General features: G+C 51.2%; 2 protein-coding genes across 4 annotated transcripts in view; one reads left to right on the top strand and one right to left on the bottom strand.

Moving 5' to 3' along the window:
• SLC44A4 (solute carrier family 44 member 4) overlaps positions 1–6,021 on the top strand; it is a 42,414-nt gene extending 36,393 nt beyond the window's left edge. The window contains exons 15-21 of the mRNA XM_077330903.1: positions 9–265; positions 1,118–1,212; positions 1,776–1,879; positions 2,968–3,041; positions 3,164–3,329; positions 4,214–4,298; positions 4,416–6,021. Of these exons, the coding sequence (XP_077187018.1) occupies positions 9–265; positions 1,118–1,212; positions 1,776–1,879; positions 2,968–3,041; positions 3,164–3,329; positions 4,214–4,298; positions 4,416–4,531 (897 nt within the window). The 3' untranslated portion in view covers positions 4,532–6,021. The remainder of the gene's footprint in view (positions 1–8; positions 266–1,117; positions 1,213–1,775; positions 1,880–2,967; positions 3,042–3,163; positions 3,330–4,213; positions 4,299–4,415) is intronic.
• A 989-nt stretch (positions 6,022–7,010) lies between these two features.
• Positions 7,011–24,576, bottom strand: LOC143834255 (uncharacterized). Of its 3 annotated transcripts, none has more exons than XM_077330916.1 (11): positions 24,385–24,576; positions 17,890–19,806; positions 16,655–16,780; positions 16,286–16,381; positions 14,694–14,807; positions 14,461–14,598; positions 13,779–13,958; positions 12,292–12,468; positions 10,339–10,518; positions 8,478–8,595; positions 7,011–7,211 (listed from the first exon to the last, which is right to left on the bottom strand). In XM_077330916.1, exons 2-11 carry the CDS (start codon positions 18,802–18,804, stop codon positions 7,186–7,188), a joined length of 2,070 nt encoding a protein of 689 aa, XP_077187031.1. In that variant the 5' UTR covers positions 18,805–19,806; positions 24,385–24,576; the 3' UTR covers positions 7,011–7,185. The 3 variants fall into 3 exon arrangements, with proteins under 3 accessions (XP_077187031.1, XP_077187033.1, XP_077187032.1); XM_077330918.1 differs by lacking the exon at positions 24,385–24,576 and adding an exon at positions 23,702–23,722; XM_077330917.1 differs by lacking the exon at positions 24,385–24,576 and adding an exon at positions 23,541–23,619.
• Positions 24,577–26,478: the final 1,902 nt, after the last annotated feature.

Genomic DNA, 26,478 nt, shown 5'->3' with positions numbered 1-26,478 from the left:
CCCCTTAGAACTTCAATGCCTCCTCCTACTCGCCTTGCCTTGTGAACTGCATCTTCTACAAGTACCGGGACGAAGGGCTGTTCCAGCGGAACATCTTCAACCTGCAAATCTACAACATCTTGGGCTTCTTGTGGTGCGTCAACTTTGTCCTCGCCCTGGGACAGTGTGTGCTGGCCGGCGCCTTCGCCTCATACTACTGGGCCTTCAACAAGCCCCAGGACATCCCAGCCTGCGCGGTGACCAGCTCTTTCATCCGGACATTACGGTACGCAAATTATGGGCGTGTGTGTGGGACGGGGAAGGTGCTGCATTTCTTCAGGTTTGGAGGAACATCTTAAGAACATAAGAGAAGCCATGTTGGATCAGGCTGACGGCCCATCCAGTCCAACACACAGCGTCACACAGTGGCCAAAACCCAGATGCCATCAGGAGGTGCACCAGCAAGGCCAGAAATCCAGAAGCTCTCCCACTGTGGCCCCTCCAAGCACTAAGAATACAGAGCATCATTGCTCCAGACATAAGAACATAAGAGAAGCCATGTTGGATCAGGCCAATGGCCCATCCAATCCAACACTCTGCTGTGTGACACAGCAGCCAAAAGCTAGATGCCATCAGGTCTACCTGCAAGGCCAGAACTCCAGAAGTTCTCCCCCTTTGGCCCTCCAAGCTCCAAGCACACAGAGCATCTCTGCCTCAGACACAGTGTTCCTCCTTGAGTAGAAGATGCTAGAAAGCATCCTTTCTTGACCTAAGACCGTGGAGAGATCTAACTTGGTTCTGTGTCCTCCTAGATAGGGGTGGCCAAGCTGTGGCTCCTCAGAAGTCCCAGGTGTAAAGACACAGTGTCTTAAAATGAGTATTTAACTCGTTCCAAAAGAGGAATTACTTCATGGGCGTTGAGGGGGGACCACACAAATGCTTGTTCCTGGGGCAGGCACAACTCTATACAGGGCACAGTTCTGTGGTCTGTGATCCCCATTCACAAAGATCTCTCACCCAAGCTGATGTCCTCAACCGCTTGAGGTTCTCTTGGTCCCTCAGCCTTCAGCCATCTCAGATCTCAAGGCGTCATGTTTTGGGGAGGATCTCCACCTAACGGACTCTCTGCTCCCTACAGTTACCACTCTGGCTCCATCGCTTTCGGCGCCCTGATCCTCACGATCGTCCAGTTCATCCGCATTGTGCTGGAATATCTGGACCACAAGTTGAAAGGCGAGTCAGGAGCAAAAATACCACAGGGGTATAAGGGGCTGTTTCATTGTTTTTCACTTGGTTGGAAACCGCTGCATGGCAGCTGGTGGTTAATAAATCTAATATATAATCTGTTCCACATAATATATTTCCGGTAAGGCCTCAGAGGAGGAGTGTGTCTCATGGCTTAAGCACCACTCAGCGCTTAACACCCATTCAGGGCAGATGTCCCGCCTCTGAGTGCCTCCTCTTCCAACCAGTGTGACTGTCTGTCCAGCAGCCAGCCAATCACCTTCCGCCCCCCACCTGTGACCACCCCCCCTCCTCCTTCCACTTCCCTCCGAGGCTCGGAGGCTGCAGATCCCTGCCGCGTGAGAGCTGCCCCTGGCGGTGAATTCCCCAACAGAGAGGGGGAGGCCATCTGTAGAGTTCTTCCACCCCACGCCCTAATCTAACGCCCGTTGTGTTCCTAAATGCAACAGGCTTGGTCCCTCGTAATAATAATAATAAAACACAGTGGTATTGGCTGCAGCAAGCCGATACGGCTGCGATCTGTGGACCTAACCAGGCTGCGGTGTTTGTAGACCTCCAGAATCCAGTTGCCCGGTGTTTTATGTGCTGCCTCAAGTGCTGCTTCTGGTGCCTGGAGAAGTTCATCAAATTCCTCAACAGAAATGCCTACATCATGGTAAGCCCGGCTGGTGGGCCCAAGAGAGGATCAGGGACAACAGGGGGAAAGCAGGAGGCAGGCACATGATGGGGGGGGGGCAGGAGGAAATGGGTGGCCGGACTGAGCCCCCCGCCGTGAAAGCCAGCAAGGGGCGGGGGGTACCAGGGGGCAAGTGGCATGTCTGGGAAACCAAAGTCCAGGTCCAGAGTCCTGCTCAGCTGTGACCCTCGCTGGCAAGGGTTAGAGGGAGTCGTTCAGTCTTGCCAATATTCGGAGTCAGGTTTGAGTCTCGTGAGTTTCATGTGGGAGGGCCAGTATTGTTTGGCGTCATTGCCTGGCCCCAGTTTGGTGTCATGGTTAGGAGTGCGGACTTCTAATCTGGCATGCCGGGTTCGATTCTGCACTCCCCCACATGCAGCCAGCTGGGTGACCTTGGGCTCACCACGGCACTGATAAAGCTGTTCTGACCGAGCAGTGATATCAGGGCTCTCTCAGCCTCACCCACCCCACAGGGTGTCTGTTGTGGGGAGGGGAATGGGAAGGCGACTGTAAGCCCCTTTGAGCCAACTTCGGGTAGGGAAAAGCGGCATATAAGAACCAACTCTTCTTCTTCTTCTTCAACCCAAGGCCTGGCGGAACAGCTTGGTTTTTCAGGCCTTCCGGAATTGTGCGAGATCCTGGAGGGTCCTGATTTCCTCAGGGAAAGCGTTCCACCAGGTCGGGGCCAAAGCCAAGAAAGCCCTGGCCCTGGTTGAGGCCGCTTTTATCTCCCTGAGCTGATGTGGACTGCCTGATCTTAATACTCATTTTTTTTTGGGGGGGGGGTATAAACAATCCCTTCCTTCCCCCTCCCCTTTTCCAAGGTTGCCAGCGATTGCCTGGAATTGCAACTGATCTGCCTGGGAGAAGATAGCTGCTTTGGAGGGGGGTCTCTATGGCCTTGGACTCTACTGGGGTCCTTCCCCCGACCCTGCCTTCCCCAGACTCCCACTCCTCCAAATCTCCAGGAATCTCCCCACCTGCCCTTGGCGGAAGGAGGCGGCCGGAAATCCTCACACGAGATTTCCCTTTCCCTTTTCACCTCTCGCAATCATTCCTTGCCGTAGATCGCCATTTACGGGAAGAACTTCTGCGCCTCGGCGAGAAACGCCTTCAAGCTCCTGATGCGGAACGTGGTCAGGTAACCCAGCGGATGGGCCGGGGGCGTCAAAGCCGCTGCTTGCAAACGAAACCGGAGCGCGGGCGGGGCTGGATGGGGCGGGAGCTGCCTTGGCTTCAGCCCCGCCCTCTGCCTCCCTGCAGGGTGGTGGTCCTGGATAAAATCACCGACCTGCTGCTGTTTTTCGGGACGCTCTTGGTGGTCGGCGGAGTGGGCGTCCTGTCGTTCTTCTTGTTCACGGGGCGGATCCCAGGCAAGGCGTTTGAGATCCAGTCTGGCCAACTCAACTACTATTGGCTGCCCATTCTGGTAAGTGTCAGGAGCCAAGCGGTTGAGACCCAGCAGATTCGCATCACAGGCATCAGTCTCCGGCTTCAAGACGAAGATCAGCACAGCAACGCCGCCAACGTAAGCCTGCAAAGCCCAGGGTGCGAACTCTGGCTGCTGTGGAGGAGCACTGGTTGCTTCCTGGCAGAAGACTGGGTCAGGGTTATTATTTTATTTACTTCTTTATGTTTGCATTTATACACCGCCCTCCCTTGTGGCTCAGAACGGTTTACAGGGAACATGAATTGAGTTGTTGTTAGGTGCGAAGTCGTGTCCGACCCATCGCGACCCCATGGACAATGGGCGATGTGCTTAGTGATGATTTGTATGCCGCTTTGAGCCACGAGGAAATGTGGGCTAGAGATACCTCAGCAAATGAAGGCACCCCTTCACTGGCCTTCGGTGTTGGTTTATGGCTGAAAAGAAAAAATGTCAACCCCTCCAAACTGCAGGGACTGGCAGCCATTCCTAGCCTTCAAAAATGGCCTCATTTGTTGTGTTTTTTTTTTAACCCCCATCCCAACTCTGAAGAGCTCAGAGCACACGTCCCTGGCAGTGGTGCAGATGGCCCTGGAGATACAGCTAATTCACAGGGCTTTCAGGATGAGACTCAGTTTGCCTGGCCCTGCCTCTGCCTAGCAGCCCTGGACCCATCCAAGCACTGACCGAGGGCTGGCCCTGCTCAGCTGCTGAGTTCTGATGGGACAAGGCTAGCCTGGGCCTTCCAGGTCGAGGCAAATACACATGGTGCTCACTACTTTATCTTCACAACAACTCTTGCATGTAGGCCAGGCATACAATCAGTCTGTTTAGTATCGAAGTCCTCGCTGGCCCTCCATTCGCTCTGTGTTTTTCCTTTGTCTCAGACTGTGGTGGTCGGGGCCTACATCATCGCCCAGGGATTCTTCAGCGTCTACAACATGTGTGTTGACACCCTGTTCCTCTGTTTCCGTGAGTATTTTCCTACTTTGCCCCCACAAACGTGTTGTGTTTATATAGTGCCTTTTTTCCCATTGCCGAAGTCTAGGCGGCCTAACCCGAGGTCACCTGTTTTCCCTCCCCCTGCAGTGGAAGACCTGGAGCGGAACGACGGCTCCCTGGAGAAGCCGTATTACATGTCCAAGTCCCTCATGAAGATCCTCAACAAGAAGAACCAGAAATCCAAGGAGGATGTGAAGAAATAACGCAAGGAAATTCATCTACGTGCAGAACTGGTCCATAGAATTTCTCCCCCTACCCCTTTCCTGTCAGCCAAGACTGGATTTTAAGCCCAATGCTCTGCCAGGGAATTTTTCTTGATGTGGTTTCGGACGCAGCCGAGAGGGGCACCTTTAGCTGACCGGCCGTGCTTTTTAGAGCCACGCAGGCAGTGGCAGCCATGATTAACGTTTTGCTTGTGCTACTGCCCAAGTATAGATATATATATTTTGAAGCCCTCCTGTGGCCAATGGTTTTAGTTCACCTCGTCCTCCTTAGATCCATCACTCGCCTGCCTGTTAATGCCACGTGTCCCCCGCCCCCTGCCCCCTTCCTTCCCGACTGGAGATGCTCGCCTGTCCCTCTTGACCCCCAACCCCCTCTCCTTCACCACGAGGAACCAGGGAGACCGTCCTCTGCCCCCTTGATTATTGGGTCATATTGGCCTCATCGGTTCCACGGAGGTTCACCAAATCTCTGCCGGATTTGGCACAATGTTTGAACGGCTCTTGTCTCAGGGAAGCGACCCGGGGCCGGCTGGCCGACCAATGCAGGCCGAACGAAGCCCTGAGGCAGGACAGTGTATCCATTTGGACGGCAGACGAGGATACCGATTTTTTTTTTTTTAATGATCCCCCCTGTAAAAATTCCCTGACAGGAAACGAAACCAACCAACCATTCCGTGAGAGTTTCTGGCCTCAGGCCGTTCTCTGTGGGAAGAGAATTTTTGTGGCAATATATCGGTGGGAAGAGAATTTTTGACCTAGGGCAAAATTCAAAAAATACCGTCCTTCCCCTCGTGGTTGGAAATGGCACCGTCCATTTGACCGTTTCTGGTTTCTGTCGCCTCGTTTTGCTTTTCCGTGTAGAGCAGCCCGAATTGACAGGCCATCGTGGCACAAGAAGAGTTCTCCTGGCTCTGTTTTACTTCTAATCTGGGCCCCCTTAGGGTAAAATACCAACGGGCTGTTTTCAGGGGCAGGGGGTGCCTTTGCCGTTTTCTGAGGCAAAACAAGTGACCGGGAACCAGGAGTCCCTTTTAATGTTCAGTCAAAGGCACGGCCCTCAGTTCTAGTTGTGCCGAACGGTGGCCTTTTCCTCTCCCGAATTATTTGCACAGGGGAGTTTCTGTGATAGTTTCCCAGCTCGCTCCCCGATGTCACTCTTTGGCCAGGCTTGTTGTGATCGTTGCTGTATAGCCCTGGTCCAAACCCCGTTTTCTGTCGGGCCTGATTGTTTTCGTTTTCTGATCCACGCTTCTGATTTATCTCCCGGAAACCCTGATTCCTAGGGCCTGCCCCTTTTTAGAATAGGTAGAAAACTTCTGGTTTGTGGCACAGAACTCAATCAGTACCCCTTTTATAGTCTCAAAAATGGCTGGAAAATGTACTGTACATAGGTTTCCCCCCCCTCTTTCTGTACAGATTAAAATATATTTTATAGGAGATAACAAATTGATTAAAACTGATTTTAAGTACGCCGGACTCTTTCTCCTTCATTTATGCGCCACTGCCCTGCAGGACGTGACACGCCAGAGCTTCCCCTGGATCATCTCCTTGGCTGGCCTTTTAGTAGGCCTCTGACTGAGCACCGCCTGCATAGCTGCCACGTCAGTTCCATGTCGCTCGTCTTTCCTGCTTTGTACGGAACCTCTTATTTCAGCCTCGTTGCCAATTCCCAAATTCTTGGAGATTTCAGGGTGGGGATTGTCCAAGACCAGGTGTGGAGAGGGGAAGGACCCTGGCACCAAGAGCAGGCAGCCTGAAGGTGGAATGGGTGGGTTTGGATTTAAAATCAAATGACTTTTAGGGTTTCAAAACCTGTGGATCAGTGTAGTCTATTTCAAACTTTGTAAGCCACCCTGAGCCTCTTGGGAAAAGTGGGGTATAAATGTGAAAATAGAATCCGTCCTTTACGGCAGTAATTCTTTTGAGGGGAGTGCTATAGATCAGACTGGGATGCCAGGAGAGTGCTACGCTCCCCCCCCCCTCCCCGGCCACTGGTAGAGGATAGGAGGAGGGATGGGGCGGCCGGATCCAGAGCCTGAGGAGGGCAGGGGCCTCAGTGGGTTACAATGCCATGGAGTCCACCCTCCAAAGCCTTCCCCTTTCGTCATCCTGAAAAGGTCCTCATCAGCCCATCGGCCATGGCCTCCCTCCTCACACCCCAGCCAGTTAACTCCCCGACAAGAAATGAGAAGAGAACCCCTCGTAGAAAGTCACGAATGGAATTCAAGAGACACTGAACTTCCCGTCAGCCTGGCAAGATTTGGCTCATGGGAATTGTAGTCCATGGACATCTGGAGGGCCACAGTTTGCCCACCCCTGATCTAGAGGTTTAAAAAACTTCTAGCAGCGCATTTGTAGCACAGCAATTTTTTTAATTTCAGGCAACACATTGTGAAGGAACAGTGTCGGACTCTGACTGCTCGCTTTTGCATCTCCCCCCCCCCTATTTCCCACCGCCCCTCTCCATTGTGCTGCTGCCCAGCAGTCAAGCTGTGGGAAGCTCATCTTCCACCCTCACCCCCAACACACACACAGTTTCCGAAACAAACTGGCAGTTCACTCTGTCCCCGTCCTCCCTTCCTCCTTTTCTGGTCCTTCTCTCCATCGTCTCTGCATTCTAGGACGTCTTGAGGTCAGGTGGGAGGAAGAAGAGGCTGGCCTGAAACAGGGGAGAAGGCATAGCGTCAGTGCATTTTATACTTCCCAAATGCTTTTCACACAGACTCTGACAAAGCTCCTCCAGAGCCAGCTTAGGGGCTAGGGGGGCCAAATCGGTCTGGGCCACCGGCGGGATGAGGGGGTAGGGTTGCCCAGTCCAAGTTGGAAAACCCCTGGAGATTTGGGGAGGGAGACTGGGGAGGACAGGGCCCTCTGTGAGGTACTGTTCCATTTTCTCCAGGGGAACTGATCCATGTCGGCTGGAGATGAGCCGTACTTTCGGGGATCCCCTGGTCCCACTTGGCTAGCATCCCTATTATGGGCTAGTTCGGTTGCCACCGCTTCTCTGATAAATTTGGTGGGAAAAAAGGGTTCCTGAGGGACAGACATGCTTGCATTCCAGCAGACTAACAGTGATACCATGAAGACTAACACATTTTGTGGCCTAAGGCCTGGGTGGGCCACTTGTTTTCTCCTCAGGAATGCAGGGCGGCCTGCGTAGGAGCCCCAGGCCCTGATCCGACTGAGGCCTCTTCAGCTTCAGCCTAGGGGGCTGGGCCAAGGACCTTTCTGTCACTGTCTGGAACATCAATTTGTAACGCAACAAACTTGTCTGTCTTCGGGGGTGTCACAGGAGTCTTTGTTGGCCAGGTTGCGGCCAGGATATGCCAGAAACAGCTCCAGTTCATAGATGGTAATAGAGGTGAGCAGAGCGGGAGGACGACATGCAAACATGTCGAAAGAGCAAGGTTCCCCACAGACCCCCTTCGTCCTAGATGAATGGGAACCGGGAGCAGAGAACAGGGAGGGCTAAGAAGAACACCTTGGCACAACCAGGATGGTGTAATCTGGCAAGCTGGGTTTGATTCCCGGATCCTTCACCTGCAGCCAGCTGGTTGACCTTGGGCTCGTCACAGTCCTGATAGTGCTGCTCTCGCAGCAGACGGGACTGCTGAAAAGCCAGGGGAGCCCTCGGTGACCATGCCGTGCCAAGAACCAGACCTGGCAGTGCTGACCGTGACGGACCAATGGTATGACTGCAAATAGGGCCGCTTCCTGTGCTGCCACAGGGCTCCTCTACAGCACCTGGGTCAGCGACAGCCAAGGTTTGCTCCTCTGCTCTCAAGACTTCCTAGTTATTCCCTGCCCATCCTGCTGGATTGGCTGCATTTCCTCCTTCCCCATCCAGCCCTCTTCTCATCGCTCAAGTTCCACTGACCATTTTCCTTCTCCACTGATACAAATTACAGCTCTTGCCGCCGCTCACCTTGGCCATCCGGCATTTGCTTCCTTTGCGGCGTTCGCCTGCTGTCCAGCCTCTTCAGCCAGCACCCTTGCAGTTTCTGCAGGATCCGGTCCTTCTCCTCGGCCTCCCGTAAAACGTTCTGGCAGAGATGAATGAGATCGGATCAGGAAGGCCAGGATCACAGTCCGAGACATCTGCTCTCTTCTCCTCCCCCTCTTTTAATGCAGGGTTTTTGTGAACTTGAAACCTTACACACTGGCTTAGTAAGGTTAATAGGTTTATTGCTGAAGCCATAGGCCAGGGGTGGCCAAACTGTGGCTCTCCAGAGGTCCATGGACTACAATGCCCATGAGACCCTGCCAGGGGCTCATGGGCATTGTAGTCCATGGACCTCTGGCAAGCCACAGTTTGGCCACCCCTGCCATAGGCCATAACAGCCATAAGAACAAAGAACAACCATCCAGCCACATGCAACATATACTAAAATATTAAAATGTAAAATAAAACATTTAAGGTGAGAGTAAGATATGACCCTGTAGCAACCTAGGCTGCTACAGGGTCATATGGATGAGTTATAATAAAAGGTGTGGCCGGGATGGGGGCAGAGCCAGCCTCGTGAAGGTGCAATTCACAGTGTAGCCACTAGATGGAAGCAAAGCGCTAGCAGAGTCCACTCTAGGAGAAGTGGGGGAAGGCTGGCCAGAGGTGAACATTCAACTCAGGGCACATGCCCACTTAGTCTGTCTCCTCTGCTCTGACAGTCCCGTGGTCCTGATATCTGTACTCTGATGATCCTTGTTCCATTGTCTGAGGAAGGATGCCTGCACCTGAAAGCTCACGCCTCGGATAAATCTTTGTTGGTCTTAAAGGCACCCCTGGACTCAAATTTTGTTGTGACCAGAGGGTTATTAACTCCCAAGTGGGACCTGGAGCCCTCTCAAAATTACAACTGATCTCCACACTGCAGAAATCAGATAGCAGGTGATGGGAAAGACCTTTCTCTGCCTGAGGTTTATTGCATTAAAGTCTCAAGGTAGGGCTGCCAATCTCCAGGTGGTAGCTGGAGACACCCCCTCCCCCTCAGAATTGCAACTTGTCTCTAGCCAACAGGTCTCAGTTCCTCTGGAGAAAATGACCGTATTGGAAATTGATCTGTATCGCTTAGGAGTGGCCAAACTGCGGTTCTCCAGGTGTCCACGGACTACAATTCCCATGAGCCCCTGCATGTTGGGAATTGTAGTCCGTAGACATCTGGAGAGTTACAGTTTGGCCACTCCTGGCTTATTCCTAACCCTCCCCACCCCAGCCTCATTTACTGCAAGCTCCACCCTCAAAGTCTCCAGGAATTTCCAAATCAAGAGCCGGCAGTTCTATCCCTAGTTCAGTCCCCAGCGCCTCTTCTGAAAAGGATCTCAGAGCTTAAATATGATTTTAAATATCAAAAACAACAGCACAATTTTCTCCCTCGATTTCTGAGCCTCAGGGGAGGGCAATATATAAATATAATAGATACGTATAGAACAGTAGAAAAGAGCAGGAGTCCAGGAGAACCTTAAAGACTAACAAAAATTATGGCAGGGTGCAAATTTTCGCCTGTCACTGCTCAGCCTCTGGAGAGGGGAGCGGTGACTCACTAAAGCTCTTCCCTTGCCACAAATGTTGTCAGTGCTATGGACAGACTAATGCAGCTACTTCCATCTGGAAGTATAGCGCAGGGGTGGGCAAATTATAGCCCTCCAGATGTCCATGGACTACAATTCCCAGGAGCCCTTGCCAGCATCCGGCAATACTGTTCCACCAAGCTGCAGGGCTCCCCGGCTCTCCCCCGGCCCCTTTCTCGCCTCCCGCTGCCTTTTCAGAGTAGCCTTCCTTTCTCGCTTACCTCCAGGACACAGTCCTTCTCCTCCCCCAGAGCTCGAAGTCCAGCCAGTTCTGACTGACACCTTGCGAGTGCCACAGCCCCCTTGGCCAGTTGTGCCTCCGCCTCGGCCAGCCGCCTGCGTAGCTCTTCCGTCTCCCGGGCCCGTTCTCGGGCATTCTGGGAATGCCGACAAAGTTGCTCCTACAAGGATGTGGGAAGTAAAAAGTTTTGGATGAGCAACTATTGGGAGTCTCGACTCTGCTCTCGGCTGTCTGTCTTCGGTTCCACCCCGCCTTCGTCTGTCATCGGGGACAGCAAGGCTGGCCTGCCCCATAAGGCTGTTGTTCAAATATTTGGGGGCAAGAGATGTGCTGCTCTTGGGACCTAAGGGATTTCAAGGAGCAGAAACTGGGGAAGACTTCTTTCTACCCGCAGCAGAGGCCGTGGCAAAGAAAGACGGCTTCTGGGGTGGTGATGCAGGGGTAGTCAAACTGCGGCCCTCCAGAGGTCCATGGACTACAATTCCCATGAGCCCCTGCCAGCCTTCGCTGGCAGGGGCTCATGGGAATTGTAGTCCACGGACCTCTGGAGGGCCGCAGTTTGACTACCCCTAGACCAGGATCCGGGAGACCCAGGTTCTGATCCCGCCTCTGACACGGAAGCTCACTGGTTGACCTTCAAGCCAATCACTTTCTCTCCCTCTAACCTACCACGTGGGGTTGCTGTTGCCATGACGATAAAAGGGGGGGCTGAGAGAAGGATGTTGTGAAGGGCTTGGAGTCCCTGCTGGGGACAAAAATAATCATCCAGGTGAGGAAGGCTGAACTAGCCTGACCATTGAGGCAGATCCAGGTGTTCAACTGATTCACTGCCGCAGGGGAAGCACCTGCGTTTCATGCCAAAGATCCAGGGTGTTCCCAGTGAAAGGAGCCTGAGGACCTGCAGAGACAGCCAGGGGCTCAGGAGAGCTGTAGGCAGGCTGGATGGTCCAGTGGTCTGACTCAGTGCAAGGGAGGCTGATGTGTCCACAGGACATGCAGCTCCAACCCCTGAGCTTAACTGCAGGCATCAGCTCAGCTACACAGTAAGCCCTATCTGCTGACTTTTGCAGATCTCACTGCTATAAAAGGCTGTAGCAGCCAGGCACGTCTGTGAGGCAAGGGCTGAGGGAGGATGGGAGCTGTAGGGGCAGGGCCTGATTGGCTCTGTTTCCAACTCAGGCAGTCGATCCGTTCCACCCCCAAGGCTGTTTCATAAATATATAGAGCAACCATGGATATTAGGAAGATGCTAATCTGAATATGCTAACCACACATCTCCTCCCATCCCCCCCTGTAGGCTATTATTATTATGCTGTTAAATCATAACACACTATACCGCTTGCATATTCCAGCAATGGAAACCTTCATGGAAGGAGGCCTGGAAATACCCTGAGGGAGGCCGAACTCCCCGATTTTTTATACCCCACTTTCCAGCATCCGAAGGAGTCCCCAAGTAGCTTACAAACACTTTTCCCTTCCTGTCCCCACAACAGGCACCTTGCGAGGTTAAGAGGGGCTGAGAGAGCTCTAAGAGAACTGCTCAGCGAGAACAACCCTAAGAGAACTGTGGCTGGCCCAAGGTCACCCAGCTGGCTATATGTGGTGGAGGAGTGTGGATTCGAACCTGGTTCTCCAGATTGGAGTCCACCGGGCTTAACCAGTACACCACGCTGGCTCTCCAGGCATGGCCTAAGATCAGAATTGTGACCACCGCCACTATATGTTATGTGATATGTTATATGTAACTTTTAATTGGGGGTTTTATGGGGATTTTATTGTGTTTTAACTATTTATGTTGTAAACCGCCCTGAGACCTATTGGGAGAAGGGCGGTCTAAAAATTAAATAATAATAATAATAATAATAATAATAATAATAATAATAATAATAATAATAATAATAATAATAATGGCAACCCCCCCCCCCGGCATCACCTGGAGCCCCCTTTCCCGGTTGGCAGCTGCCTCCTCCGCCACCTGCAGGTGTCTCTGCCACTGGGCTCGGATCCGCTCCTGCTCGGCCAAGGCCTGGGCCAGCAAGTCTTCCTTCTCCTGGATTCGCTGCAGCAGCCCCGGGGCGAAGTCTGAGCTGGCGAAGGAATTGGCAAGGGCCTGGACAGAGAAAGGCAGACAAGCAGAAGTTGTGCAACCAACACGGCACGAGCACGTTCACGTCTCTAGCTGTGTGGCCCAGGGATCACGAGCTCTGCTGCTTTTCCCACAGCGGTGTTAATTCTTTTCTAGCAAATACTCTGAGTGCAATTTTTGTTAATGGAAGATGTGGCACAGTCGTAGAGCGATGTTGTGGCCTTCCTGCACAGGCGACAACTTCCACACGCCAAGTTAACAACACTCTGGCACTTTATGTATGTTTTATTTATTATTACATTTATATACCGCTTGCTCTTTTGGATCTCCTATTGGAGAGAAGGCGGGAGTCCCTTGGTTTTTCAAGTTCCCAGGCCCGAAAGAAGGAAAACTGGACTTGAACAGGGCTTTTTTTCAGGCCTGGCCCCAGCCTGGTGTAACGTTCTCCCTGGCAAGATCAGGGCCCTCCAGGACTTTGGAGGGCCTGCAAAAGAGAGCTGTTCCTCCAGGCTTACGGCTGAGTCTGGGAAATTAACACTGAGAAAACGCTGGCCTCCCTGCTCCTACTCCTAAAACAGCCACGCCCCATCCATAACTCCAACCATCCAACAGAAATTAATTCCTCTTGGGAAGGTTTTTAAGGAGGCGGCTTAAGGTTATAATTTAGCTATTATTTGTTAATATGTTAATTTAAAAGTTGTTATCCATAACCAAATACTGGCAAACAGCAGGGAAGACCAGCCTTAAAAATAAAGTTATTATTATTATTATTAGTCATCTGATGGAGAGGGCTGACTCTGTGAAGGCTCAAGGGGGTGGCAGGTGATAGTGGATGAGCGATAGGGTTGTGAGTGTCCTGCATGGTGCAGGGGGTTGGACTAGATGACCCAGGAGGTCCCTTCCGAGTCTATGATTGTATGAGGAGGGGCGGCATAAAAATGCAATAAATAACTAAATGCTGTGTGTGCCAACAGGGAGAGATCTGGGAAAAGGCACAACTCCTTCCTAGGAAAACGCAGCATCTCACTCTTTTGAAAGTCTCCTGGAGGAGATTGCAAAAACACACCCAGGAATGAAAAGAATATAGCTTTGAGCAGAACAAAGAATTTTGTAATTTAAAAAGTTTATGCAATTTTGGCTCTGGCTTTTCATCTTTTTTTTTTGCTTTTCCCCTCAGCCAGTTCCCCCCAACCTCAGTCTGGAACCCAGCTAGGGGAGGGGGTAGGTGGAAGAGACCAAAAAATAAAATAAAATCTACACCTGGAGGTTATTTGCGGAGGACAATCTCTCTGCCAAACGTTCTCCCTGCACCAGAATCTTAATACAAAGATTACCTCTACATCCTTATTGCTGCTGGCCAGTGCTCCCTGCAGGGCTGTGACTAAAGCTTCCTTCTCCTTCAGAGTCAGGAGCAGAGTCTGGTCACGCTGCTGCCAGGAGTCACGGGTCGAAGCACAGAGGGATTCCAGGCGCTGGATTTCCTGATCTTTCCGGTGCAGCACCTCACGCAAAGCCTGGGGTTTGGGGGCCGGGGGGGGGGGAAGAGAATTATTGCAGCAAGCGGCAAACTCACTTGACATTGTTTGGGGGCTAGATACCAGGCCCTGCTTAGAAACACTGCTTTTCTCAGGGCCCGGACTACCATCAATGTTACCTATTGTTCCCTCTATTATTCGATTGAATAATAGCTGGTCCCTAAGAGCGGCGGGCTAGAAATCGAATGAATGAATGAATGAATGAATGAATGAATGAATGAATGAATGAATGAATGAATGAATGAATGAATGAATGCCAGTCTCCAGGTGGGACCTGAGCATCCCCTGGTTTTACAGCTCATCTCCACGCAATAGAAATCAGTTCCCTTGGAGAAAATGGCTTCTTAGGAGGGTGAATTCCATAGCACTATATGCCACAGAGGTCCTTCCCCATCTCAAATCCCACCCACTCCAGGCTCCACCCCCAAAGCCTCCAGGTATTTCCCAACCCACAACTAGCAACCCCAGGATCCATTCATACATGCAGGGTTTCCTCCCCTGTGCGGAGGGCTGCGTTAAGCCTGGCCAGGTCAGCGTCTTTATCCTTCATGGCCTCCCGAAGGTGCCCCAGTTCCCGCTGCTGAGACTCCAGGGCCAAGAAGTGACTGGAAAGGGTTTTCTGTGGAGGGGGAGAAGACAAGACAGAGCCAGGAGATGCCTTCTCCAGCGTCTGACCTGGCAGGCCAGCGGCTTCCTTTTGGCCCTCGGAGTTACCTCTAGAGCCTGGTCTCTCTCCCGGAGGCGCTGGGCCATCTGCTTCACCAAGGCCTCCGACATGAAGGGTGGCACCCCTGGGGAGCCCAGAGACTGCAGGAGGACCAGACAATCCTGGGGGGAGACAAGAGGGGCCAGAACACTTCACATCAGAGGGGCTAGAACACTTCCCTGCATCCCCCAGAATGTTTCAGAGCATCTCTTCCCTTCTAGGGTTGCCATAGGAACGAGAGCAACAGGGTCTCCCCCCCCCCCATAAGATTTTGTGACTGGCCAAATCTCAACAGATTGTGGGAAAGGAGGTGCCTTTTAATTCTTATTAGAAAGCATTTTGAGATGCTGAGGGCTGTTCACGGATGTAATATGTTGCCTTGAGGGTGGAATCTCCTTTGTTGGAAGTTTTTAGGAGGAGACTGGAGTTGGAAGGGACCTCCAGAGTCATCTAGTCCAGGGGTAGTCAACCTGTGGTCCTCCAGATGTTCATGGACTACAATTCCCACGAGCGCCTGCCAGCAAACGCTGGCAGGGGCTCGTGGGAACTGTAGTCCATGAACATCTGGAGGACCACAGGTTGACTACCCCCGATCTAGTCCAACCCCCTGCAGAATGCAGGATATTCACCACTGCTTCCCCAATCCCATGCCTGGACGATGGCTGGACAGAATGGCCCTCTGTGGCCTGTGTCAAGTCTGTGGGTTTGGCAGATGCAGGTTAAGCACCAACTCCAGCAAGAAATACAGAACAGCAAACATAGGAACTCATGGGACATTTGAGCTGGCCCGCCAAGGCACCTGATTGGCCCTTAACAGAGACATCCGATTGGTCCACTTTAAAAAGTTCTGTCTTGAGCCAGTCATTCATTCGTCCAATTTGGATTCTTCATTTGCATGCTGTGACTCTTGAGTGGACTCTCTGTGTACACAGCAGCCTCTTCCAGCTGTGTGTGATTCTGAGGCCTTCCCCAACACTGTATTTCCAGCCCAAAAGGCTCTGCTGTTTAATTTTTGTTTATTGCACTCGTTAAAAAGGGCCAAGGGAAGGGGGGGGGAGAGGAAGATGCTGCAACAGCCCTGGCTACCTCATTCTCCTGTTTCGTTTCCCACGAGGTCTCTTCAACCCAGTCTCCAATGTCCCTTTTGCTTAGCCTAATTTTAGAATAAATAAATGAATCTGTGCACACAGAAAACTAGCTGACTGCTGGGCGACCTTGGACCAGTCACAGTTCTCTCAGAGGTGTGGTCACGCAGCAGTTCTCTCAGAGCTCTCTCAGCCCCACCTACCTCATAGGGTGTCTGTTGAGAGGAGAGGAGGGATGGGTGTTTGTAAGCCGCTTTGTGACTTTTGGGGGTAGTAAAAAAGTGGGGTATATATAAAAAAGTTCTTTTTCAGCCCCAGTGGTCAGAGCTCCCTATGGGGGTTTGAAGACAGCAAGGATAGAACTCACACACCTCTCTTGCTGAGAAGCCACAAAAATCAAACAGCTGACTTCTGGACACATTCTCTGTACAACGTCTAGCCTGTGAGTTTCCTCTAAATATCAGCCACCTGCACCCTGCAATGCTCTTTTGGCTCTTTCTCCCCCTCTTTCTCACCTGTAACACCCCTTCCTTGCTGTGTAGACTCCTTGTCAATTGTTGAATCAGCTGCTCTTGGCTACTTGCGGCCTTCTTAGGGGGCACTCCAGCCTCCTACATAAAGAGAAAGGCAAGGAAATAGTTCTATATTTTAGATCTGCACAGCCACTCAAGTCTCCAGCAGCCAATCAGAAACCTTGCTGGCTAAAACATTTTACTGGCCCCACCCACTTCCTAAAAGCACTTGGCAAGCACCAGGAAAGGTTTATCTGTGGTGCCCAAGGGTGCCACGTTGGGAAGCCCCTGTATTCAGCATAGGTGTCCTGAGTTCCTTGGCATCCCATTCTTACAGGAAAAAACAGAGGGCGCCATAGAAAACCAGCCTACCTGGCTCAGGTCCTTTCCTCGGTTCTCCCGGAAGTTTCTCAGCTCCTCCTCAGCTGTATCCAGACGGGCCTTCAGGTTCTCAAAAGCATCTTGGAGGTCTTGGCGCAGCCCTTGCTGAGCCTGGAGCTTCAGAAAGGAAATGCATTACAGAATGTAGTGGACCGGAGGCAAGACTGTGGCTTGTTGGGGCTCAGGCATTCACAAGTGTTAGGGTTTTAGCCTCCTTCTCATGGGGCAGGGTTTCGTGCCTGGGGAAAATCAGGATCAAATCCTCTCTTGCCATGAGTGGCACTGAGGAGGTTGCAAAAACACCACAAGGCTTGCTCCTAGCCACCAGGGGCACATGAGATGATGGATCGTAGCTGGGTCCACATTAGGCCCCAAAATTGTATGGGATGGTGCTGACATGAGCCTGGGAGTTGGTGGGAACCCGTGGCGTGAAGCAACAGAGGCTGTTTATAGCAGCAATACAGGAGACAGAGAAGAAGATGAAGAGTTGGTTTTTATACCCCGCTTTTTACTGCCCGAAGGAGTCTCAAAGCAGCTTCGAATCGCCTTCCCTTCCTCCCTCCACAACAGACACCCTGTGAGGGAGGTGGGGTTGAGAGCGCTCTGACAGGACTGCACAGTCAGAACAGCACTATCAGGACTGTGACTAGCCCAAGGTCCACCACCTGGCTGTATGTGGAAGAGCAAGGAATCAAACCCGGCTCACCAGATTAGAAGCCACTGCTCTTAAACACTACACCAGACTGGGGAAGGAGAAGCAGGCTTAGGGCATTCCACTTATGTTTAGGGCTTTGCTCATGTATGTCAGCAGCATCTTGGTTAAATCAAAAACCGTGACACAAAAACTGGGCTGGATCCTGTGTCTAACGGAGGGGGTGTGAAAAGGGGGAACAAACGCTGTCTGTTTGGACCAAAGCTCCCCCAGCACCAGGCTCTGCCTTATTATTATTTATTGTTATTGTTATTGTTATTGTTATTGTTATTGTTATTGTTATTGTTATTGTTATTGTTATTGTTATTGTTATTGTTATTCGATTTATTTCCCGCCACTCCCTACAGGCTCGTGGCGGGTAACAATAGTCTTAAAATCCCCCATTAAAACCCCCGTTAAAAGACTATAAAAATACCCAACACAGCAGAAAATGCCACTTTCCCCTACCCGAACAAGGGCATTGGGGGATGGAGGGGGATGATGACTACTTCAAATCCCCCAGGTTGCCGCTCACCTTTGACTCGATGGGGACAAAATCATCTTCCATTTCTTCAAACACCTCCTGTCCCAGGGGGCTCTCCCGCTGAGGCGTAGACGCGTGCCTACTCCCGGCGAGCACTGGGATCTTGCTGCCCGCTGGCACTCGGAGACGCTTTCTCTGAATGTCCTTCAGGGCCCGCAGGCCCTCCCAGGCCAAATCCAACTCGGGCAAGGTATCCAACGACATCATCGAGCACGACTCCGCGTCTCCCAGACTCTGCGACCGGACAGAGGCCCGGGATCCGGCGTAGCGTACCGTGGGCATGCTCTGGGACTTGTCGCGGCAGAGCGGGTAGCCGGGAGACAGCAGGCCCAGCCTTCTGGGGGTCTGGCACACCCACTCGTAATCAGAGTCTTCTACTCGGAGCCCGTGGCAACTGCGGCATTGCCGGTTCCGGCACGGCGTGCCCAGCTGGCTGCTGTCCGCATCGCCGGCCCAGCACTCGTATTCAGAGAGGGCCATGTCATCCTGAAGGAGCCGCTGGTAACGCACGTGCGGCAGGTCTGCTATACTTGCGGAAATTTCTTGCCCCACGTAAGACACCGAGCAGCTGTCCTCCGGGAAGCGCCGGGCATGGATGTAGCGCAGGGAGCGGGCCAGCTGGTCTTTTTCGGAGAGCAAGCGCTGAAGCCGGTCGATGGACAGGGCCTGCACCCGGGCGATGACGGTGTCAAAGCGGTACACCCGGCTCAGTGCCTGTGCGCATTTTCCGCACAAGAACTCCCCGCGTCCATCACCACGGCACGGAGCCTCTCGGCTGAGCACGTACGAGAGCACCACCAACAGGTCAGGGCGGGCATTGCGTGCGCCGCGGCTGAACAGCCACCGCCGATGGTTCCCCTGTAGCACTGACCCGCAAAGGCGGCAGAAATTGTTGGGGCTATCCATGAGCACGGAGAGGTGTGGGACAAGAATATGACTTCTCAGTCCTCCTCAGATTTCTGATTCTTCACACAGTTCTATGTTGTTAGAAATCACTGCAAAATCTAGACTTTTAAATAGTTCTAGATATTCATGAGCCCACGGGCTCTCAGAACAGTCCCGGTTTCTAGATTTGATATGCTAGTTTGTCAAGTATTGTATTTTTACAACTGTCTAGAATTCTTAGATTAGCACCTTCGGTCTATGACTATAATTGTTTCTCTAAATTCCTGCATCTAGCAATCAATCCCAGTTCTATTTCTATCTGAATTTGGCCTCCGAATTATTTCCTGACTGAATCCAGAAACTAGATGGTTTCCTTCATTTTCCCCAGTCAGCGTATAGAAGATGGGCAAATTCTTGGTTGCTTCTAATATCAGATTCTAGAAACTCAAGGATCCAAACAGAGAACAGCTGTCTAATCTTACGGTCAACATGTAAATAAATACTTTAAAGTTTATTTTTTCAACTCTTGCATGCCTACAATAGATAGGCTCCAGTATAATTTTTTTTACTATTTTAATTTTTGTGACAGTTACCTGAATCTCAGCAGTATCTGTTCTATACTGTTAACTATGCTAGAATTAGACTCTACATCTATTTACATTAGCTGTCCTGAATATTAATCTAATGAATGCTGAATCAATTACTATTTAGAAACCCGCCTTCCACTATGATGAAAGCCGTTAACCTAGAATATGAGTTGGGGGGGGATCTGGAAATTAACAGGCATTTCAATTCAATTAAAGCCTAAATTTGTTGTCTTTTAATCTAGCTTCACCTTTTTCTGACGAGAGTCCTATGCTTACAATACCAGCAATTATAAGGCTTCTGGAGGGATGTTGGAATGTAGATCATTTGCTGTAAGTAGTGCTCAGGGTGAATCCTTCACATGGTTAAACAATCTTCAATGTTGATGAATTGAATTTTCAGCTGGCTTTCTTGAGATTCCATCTTCGGAATAACTCCCTAGAAAATATGGGGAGGAAACAGTTTCAGACTAAGAAATGTAACAGGCACATTTTTATCTAAATAGTACATACCGCTTCTGGTTACAGCCTAGAAATTATGACCCAAACTATACGTCATCTTTCCCCTGGTAATTTTATGTATTTTCATGTTGGGAACTGCAGAACAGCCAGGGTGCTGTGAAGGGGGTGGTGGTTTGCCAGTGCCTTCCCCAGTCATTACCGTTTACCCCCCAGCAAGCTGGGTACTCATTTTACCGACCTCGGAAGGATGGAAGGCTGAGTCAGCCTTGAGCCGGCTGCTGGGATCGAACTCCCAGCCTCATGGGCAGACAGCTTCAAACAGCATTTCTGCTGCCTTATCACCCTGCGCCACAAGAGGGAGAAGGGAGAAAAACTCTTGCCTTCCCCTGAGTCGTTTCACTGTGAGGTAAAATGTAGTTTGGCTCGATGACACTTCGTTCTGGAGAGCCCACTGTAGCATAAGGGCTACAAGAGAACGCCAGGTTTTTATACCCTGCTTTTCACCGCCCAAAGGAGTCCCAAAGTGGCTTCCAATCCCCTTCCCTTCCTCTCCCCACAACAGACACCCTGGGAGGCAGGTCAAACAGAGAGCTCTGACAGGACTGCTCAGTGAGAACAGCTCTAACAGGACTGTGACTGGCCCACGGTGGCTGCATGCGGAGGGAGACTACGGACTCAACACCGAGCTCACCATAGTAGAAGCTGCCGCTCTTGCTATGCTTCATACCCCTGCTCAGGAAATTGCTGGGGGGAGAGAGATAACTTAATCAGGGAACAAATTAGGAAAAGGATGGCTCTGCAGGGGATCTGAGAGGATTAGCGCACTGCCAGAGGGCAAAGATTCCTTTGTGTGAGGCTGTCCAGGGTGAGGGAAAGGTGAATTATCCCCCCCCCCCATGTAATTAATTAGGTTACTCTGTGATAACCAGGATCCTTCTGGCAAGAGAGCAGAGCAAGCTTTATCCTATTTCTGGCCCACAGATGTGTCTGCACAAGCTCCCGGCCCAGCCATACTTTGCTAAGGTGTGTGCCAGAAATATAACAGGGGTCCGCAAACTCTCCCTTTAGGTTAGGTCCTGGGGTCTTAACATAACCCCTGCACTACTGAGGCTTTATGTACACGGCCTTGGATTCTGTCTCTTCCCCAGAGAGGAAGAACCGAGCACCAAAACACACTGCCCTGGAAATACCTGCAGGCCAGAAATATATATATTTTAAATACGCCCAGGTAGTACAAATAAAACTAGAAAGAGACTCCGGCAGATTCTTAACTCTGGGGGAAATTCCTGCTTGCTTCTGCCCAAGACTGTACATGTTCTTCAGGTTCAACCTGCAAGCCCATAAAAATTGTAAGCGTTTCTGCACTCTTTCAAAAGCCCTCCCCTGGCCAGGTGTTTAAGCTCTTCAGAGATGCAAGTCTGCAACCTCCTTGAAGCCAAGCAGGGCTGTGTCTGATCTTGTGCAGTGTGAATTGGAGACCTCCAGGTAACCTTGTACTGATCGCCACAAAACAGGGGAGAGATATACATGAAATAAAAAATCTATTTTGGGGGGGCACTTTCTTCTCTCATTGTGACCATATACTGTTATAGAAGTGCTCCGGTATGGGGGCTTGATCACAGATATATGACCCCGATCAGCTTGCTCAAGATGGTTTCAGTAGAGGGCTGTTTTGGGTAAGGACAGGCATGAAAACCTCACTTATTTTGCTCCCTTCCTTCAATAGCAGGGCACAGTTTCTCCTCCTCCACTTTATATTCACAACAGCCCTGCAAGGTAGGTTAGGCTGAGACAGCAGGCCACCCACTGAGCTCCAGGGCAGGGTGGGAATCTGACGTGTGGACTGTAAGCTAAATATGAGCAGGCAGTGTAATGCGGCGGTAAAGAAGACAAAAAGGAGTCTTGGGCTATATCAACAAAGGCATGACATCAAAACTGCAAGATGTCATAGTCTCCTGTATACCGCATTGGTCAGACCCCGCCTGGAGTACTATGTGCAGTTCTGGAGGCCTCATTTTAAAAAGGATGTGGAAAAAAATTGAGAGGGTTTCAGAGGAGAGCGATGAGGTTGATCCGGGGCCTGGGAACCAAGCCCTATGAGGAGAGCTTGAGGGACTTGGGAATGTTCAGCCTGGAGAAGAGGAGGTGGAGAGGGGACAGGATGGCTGTCTTGAAGTATCCGAAAGGTTGAAACTTGGAGGAGGGCAGGGGGCAGTTCCTGTTGACAGCAGAGGATAGGACCTGTAGTAATGGGCTTAAGCTATGTGGAGAAGGATATCTGCTAGATATCAGGGGAAAACATTTCACAGTCTGAGGACTTCAGCAGTGGAATGGGCTGCCTAAAGGGGTGGTGAGCTCCCTGTCACTGACAGTCTTCAAGCAGCAACTGGACAGATACTTATCCTGGGTGCTTTAGGCTGATCCTGCATTGAGCAGGGGGTTGGCCTGTAGGGCCCCTTCCAACTCTTGTGATTCTATGCTCACCTCTGTACATACATCCAGAACTAAGACTGCACAGGTAGAAAGTTGCCACATCCATCCCAAACAAAATACCACAAAGCCTGCAAGATTTTTAACTCTCCGTCAGTCTCCATCAGACTGGGTACTAAAATACAGGGGCAGAGACCAAAATAAAGTTAACGCATGACATACAGCACTGATCGTAATGTACATGTCACTTTACGACCGAAGCACTCCCATGACGAAGAAGCGTGGGAGAAGAATCAATCGCAAGAAACTAGGAAAGAAACCCCCTTGTCTCCCAAGCACAACAGATGGTCTAGCAGCCATAAAACCCACCCAGAGGGCAAAAGGAGGCAAGGGTGGATGAGAAAGACTCCTTCCCGGAAATGGATGGAGCATAACTCCGGGACCAAAGGTGCAGATGATAACTGATTACTTGGAGGAGGGAGGGAGAAACACAGTCACAGAGACGCCTCCAGCATGGGCAGGAACCCAATGCTCCTCTCCAGAGAAAAATGATTTACTTAAGCTCCTTGAATTTACAAAGGCGAAAGAAGATGAACCAGTTTCTGCAGCACCTTAGAAGGCTGGCACATGGGTTTCAGGAGAAGCCTCACAGCCCTGGACAGAGGAACAGGGAAAAGTGCCTTTTAAGCCCATGATTCAAATGAGTAGCCCTGCTGGGCTGAAGTAGCACAATAAACCAGAGTCCAGAAGCATCTTTAAGACTGACAAAGATTTATTCAAGGCGTGAGCTTTCGAGGGCAAGCACTCTTCCTCAGACTATGAACTGGCCATCATGACAGTAGGAATATATAAGCAAAAGTTAACCCTGTTACATTATTAAACGGTGTCACAGCATCCAAACACAGCCACATGATAACTCCCTGCCAGACGGGGGAAGTTGATACAACCAGCATCAACTGCATAGCCTTTTCAAATACCAGGGGACTTTTTCCCCCTAATCAAATCTGGCACTGGTTTGCAACGCTCAGTCAGAACTGGTGCCAGAAGAACCCCAAACCGAAGCTACGGATCCTCCACCTTGAAACCAGGAGCGTTGGTTAACCGCCTGTTTCTCTGAGCCACTTTACTGCCCCTCCAAGTTTTCTGCTGAGCCGTTTGCTCATTTATTGAACACACACTCCCCCTTTGCCTTCCCTATTCAGAACAGCTGCTCTCAGTTTGGGCAGGGGGAGAGGACCCCCCACCCTTAAAAACAACAATCAGGAAAAGTCCCCTCCTTACCTGTTGCCCTTCCACTACTCCACCCAGCGCAAAGTGGAGAGCACACCTGGCGGGATACCTGAGCCCGCAGCTCCGCCTCCCTCTCTCTCCCCCGCCCCCCCCCCCGTCATAATCCAATTTGCCTTTGCCCGTCCTAAGCAGACTGCTCCCTTGCAGAAAACCTGAACGCTCCGGCTCCTCCTCTGCCCTGACCCGCGGGATCGAAGGTCGCCGCCTTGTGATCCTGGCTTCTGCGTCCTTAGCAGGCAGAAATCCACCAGGGGAAGCTTTCCTCCTCACGATCTCCCAGGCTGGGTTCAATGCGCTGCACCTTAAGACCGGCGTCCGGGTGCAAGACCCTCGGTCAAAAGTGCGTGCGTGGGTGGAGGGGTCGAGACGGGGATCGACATCCCTAAATCGATTAACCCCTTCACACACACCCTCTTCTCTGGTTCCTCCTGACAGAGGAACCCGGCAGGTGTCCTGCCTCTTGCTAGATGCCTCCACCTGTTCGTCCCCCCCCCCCATTAGCTACCTTCAAACTCTTCCAGTTGCACGACTCTTAACGAAAACATTACATTAAAGTAAGGTGACCAGATTTTAACACTGGCAAAGCGGGACACCATTGACCGGAGGGGTTCTTGATTAAGAATTTGGTCTGTATGGAGCAACAAAAAGTTTCATAGAACGCAAAAATAGCATTGTAATATATATCATATTTTAAAATTTCAACATAAGTACAATTTGCCAGGTGGCCCCTGGTGTCCCTCCAAAAGTGGGACAATCGGGTCACCTTAAATTAAAGAGATCATAGAGAGTGAGCCCGGGTTTCCACCCACCCACCCCGTTTTTCTGTGCAGCTTACCGATCTGATGCTTTAAATAAAAAATCCGGGACAAAGTTTAGTTTCCTTTCGCAAGCGCCTGCAGCCCAGCCCGCTGTCCCTTTAAAGGGCATCACACAAGCACACACACACACACACACCGGCACTAATCGCCTCGTGAAGCGGTTTGCCGGCAACAAGCCACTTAAAGGGAACATGTGATGCCTCGCACTAAAGGGATTTGCACCGGCTAAGCCGCGCCTGGCCTGGCCTCGCCCCCCTTGGCCTTTTCCAAGCCCCGCACACATCCGGCCAGGGGAGGAGCGACGAGGGCGCCGCCGTGCTTGTGGGGTCACAGCTGGAAGTTTGGGTCCGAAACACGCCCGGGCTGGCTGGGGGCCATTGGCGGGCCGCGATCTACCTGGCCCTGCCCTGCCCTGCCCTGCTGCCGGGTTGTGCCACGTCGCCCTCCGCCTGGCCTCTGTTGGTTTTGGCTCCAGCCTCGCAAACTCTTCTCGCACCCAGCCCTTCCTCCGGCGTTGGTCGGCAAAGGGCAGAGCAGGAGGAAATGTTGCACCGGGGGGGGGGGGGGGGGAGAGAAGCAGTTCTCCCAGGGGGGCTTCTTGCTTGGTGCCCACCTGTGGCCTCCAGAGAAGCCAGGATCCCTTCTTGTCCCTCCTGCACCCTCCGCTTCAAAGCATCCGGTGCAATTCCGGTTCATGCTGGCGTGGTTTGCGGTGATGGAATGTGACAAGTCGAACAGCCATGGGTGGTTTTGTGTTTTGCACCAAGCAGGGAGAGGAACCCCAACTCCTGACTCCTCTGGCAGAGTCGGCCCTGTGTAAAAGCGGGTCATTGTTTAGGGGTGGGGGCTCCTCTGACCCCTCTCCCCGTTTTTTTCCCCCCTTTCTTGGGATAGGGGGAAAAAATCTTGGCTCTGGAGCATAAAGATCCTGGTCATTTCAGTGGAGCATGCTCCCCGGGAAATATAATTGGGAGTAATAATCATTTCATTTATTTATTTGTACAATCGCAGGCCAGGGTAGGGAGGTGTTCGTGGCTGTGAGGCCACAGTCTGGTAGCTTTAGGATCTGATGTTTCGTCGGTAACTCTGGCTGGCGTCTTCAGAGGCAGGACATGGCAAGAATGGGATCTCTGTTCGAGAGAGAGAGGAGGCTGGTGTCTTCAGAGGTCAGCCACAGTGGCCAGAAATTCCACAACAACCAATAATTGGGATTACTCTAGAACAGGGGTAGTCAAACTGCGGCCCTCCAGATGTCCATGGACTACAATTCCCACGAGCCCCACAAATGCTGGCAGGGGCTCCTGGGAATTGTAGTCCATGGACATCTGGAGGGCCGCAGTTTGACTACCCCTGCTCTAGAAGGATAGTTTAATATAAGTGCTATCTGGAATTGCGTTTTGTACCATCTTGGCAATGCTCCCCACATTGAAACATACCGGCCTCTTTGCGAGGGGCAGGGGGAACGACACGCATCTAAAATACTATTTATTAGGCCCCATTAAAGGTGAGCCTGACAGGTAACGTGTGTCTTTAGGCTGTTTTATTAATCTGCTAGAGCTACCACTGCTAATAATAGTTTGACAATGCTTTTGAGAATTGAATGTACTTGTCTCAAGAATCTACAGAATCCTGTAAATTGATTTGGCTCTTATAAATTGATTCTGGCTCTCTGTATCACCCAAGCTAACCTGATCTGATGGAGAAGCAGAACAGAGGCTCTCCAGATGTCCATGGACTACAATTCCCATGAGCCCCTGCCAGTGGCTCAGAATTGTGGCCCAGTGGCCCAGAATTGTAGTCCTTGGACATCTGGAGAGCCACAGTTTGGCCACCCCTGCCCGACAGTGTCACCATGGCTGTGACTCAGCAAAAAAAATATTAAAATTTGAAATTAAAGTGTAGAACTGAACGTCAAAAGGTATTAGTGGGTGATTAGCCCTAGGAAAACAATGTATCTGTATGTACTGAAGGGATTCTCCATATTCCCCCCTTTCAGAGCACTCCTCTCAAGGGAAGAAAGCCTGTTGGCCCCAGCTAGCATCCTGATGGGTCCCACAAAGGATTTTTGTTTTTTTCAGAAACTAGAGTTTTTTGTAACTTATCTTTGTTAA

The sequence above is a fragment of the Paroedura picta genome, chromosome 3 (genome assembly GCF_049243985.1).
Source record: "Paroedura picta isolate Pp20150507F chromosome 3, Ppicta_v3.0, whole genome shotgun sequence".
NCBI lineage: Eukaryota > Metazoa > Chordata > Lepidosauria > Squamata > Gekkonidae > Paroedura > Paroedura picta.
This window is presented reverse-complemented; position numbering and strand designations above follow the sequence as displayed.

Bases quoted from the DNA above. Each gene is read 5' to 3' on its own strand.
- LOC143834255 (XM_077330916.1), bottom strand. From the start codon at position 18,804: ATGGATAGCCCCAACAATTTCTGCCGCCTTTGCGGGTCAGTGCTACAG. The intron at 14,599-14,693 runs GTAACTCCGAGG...CCCCCTCCACAG, and splicing joins AGAGAGACCAGGCTCTAGAG to AAAACCCTTTCCAGTCACTT. The intron at 10,519-12,291 runs GTGATGCCGGGG...ACATCCTTGTAG, and splicing joins ACCGGGAAAGGGGGCTCCAG to GAGCAACTTTGTCGGCATTC.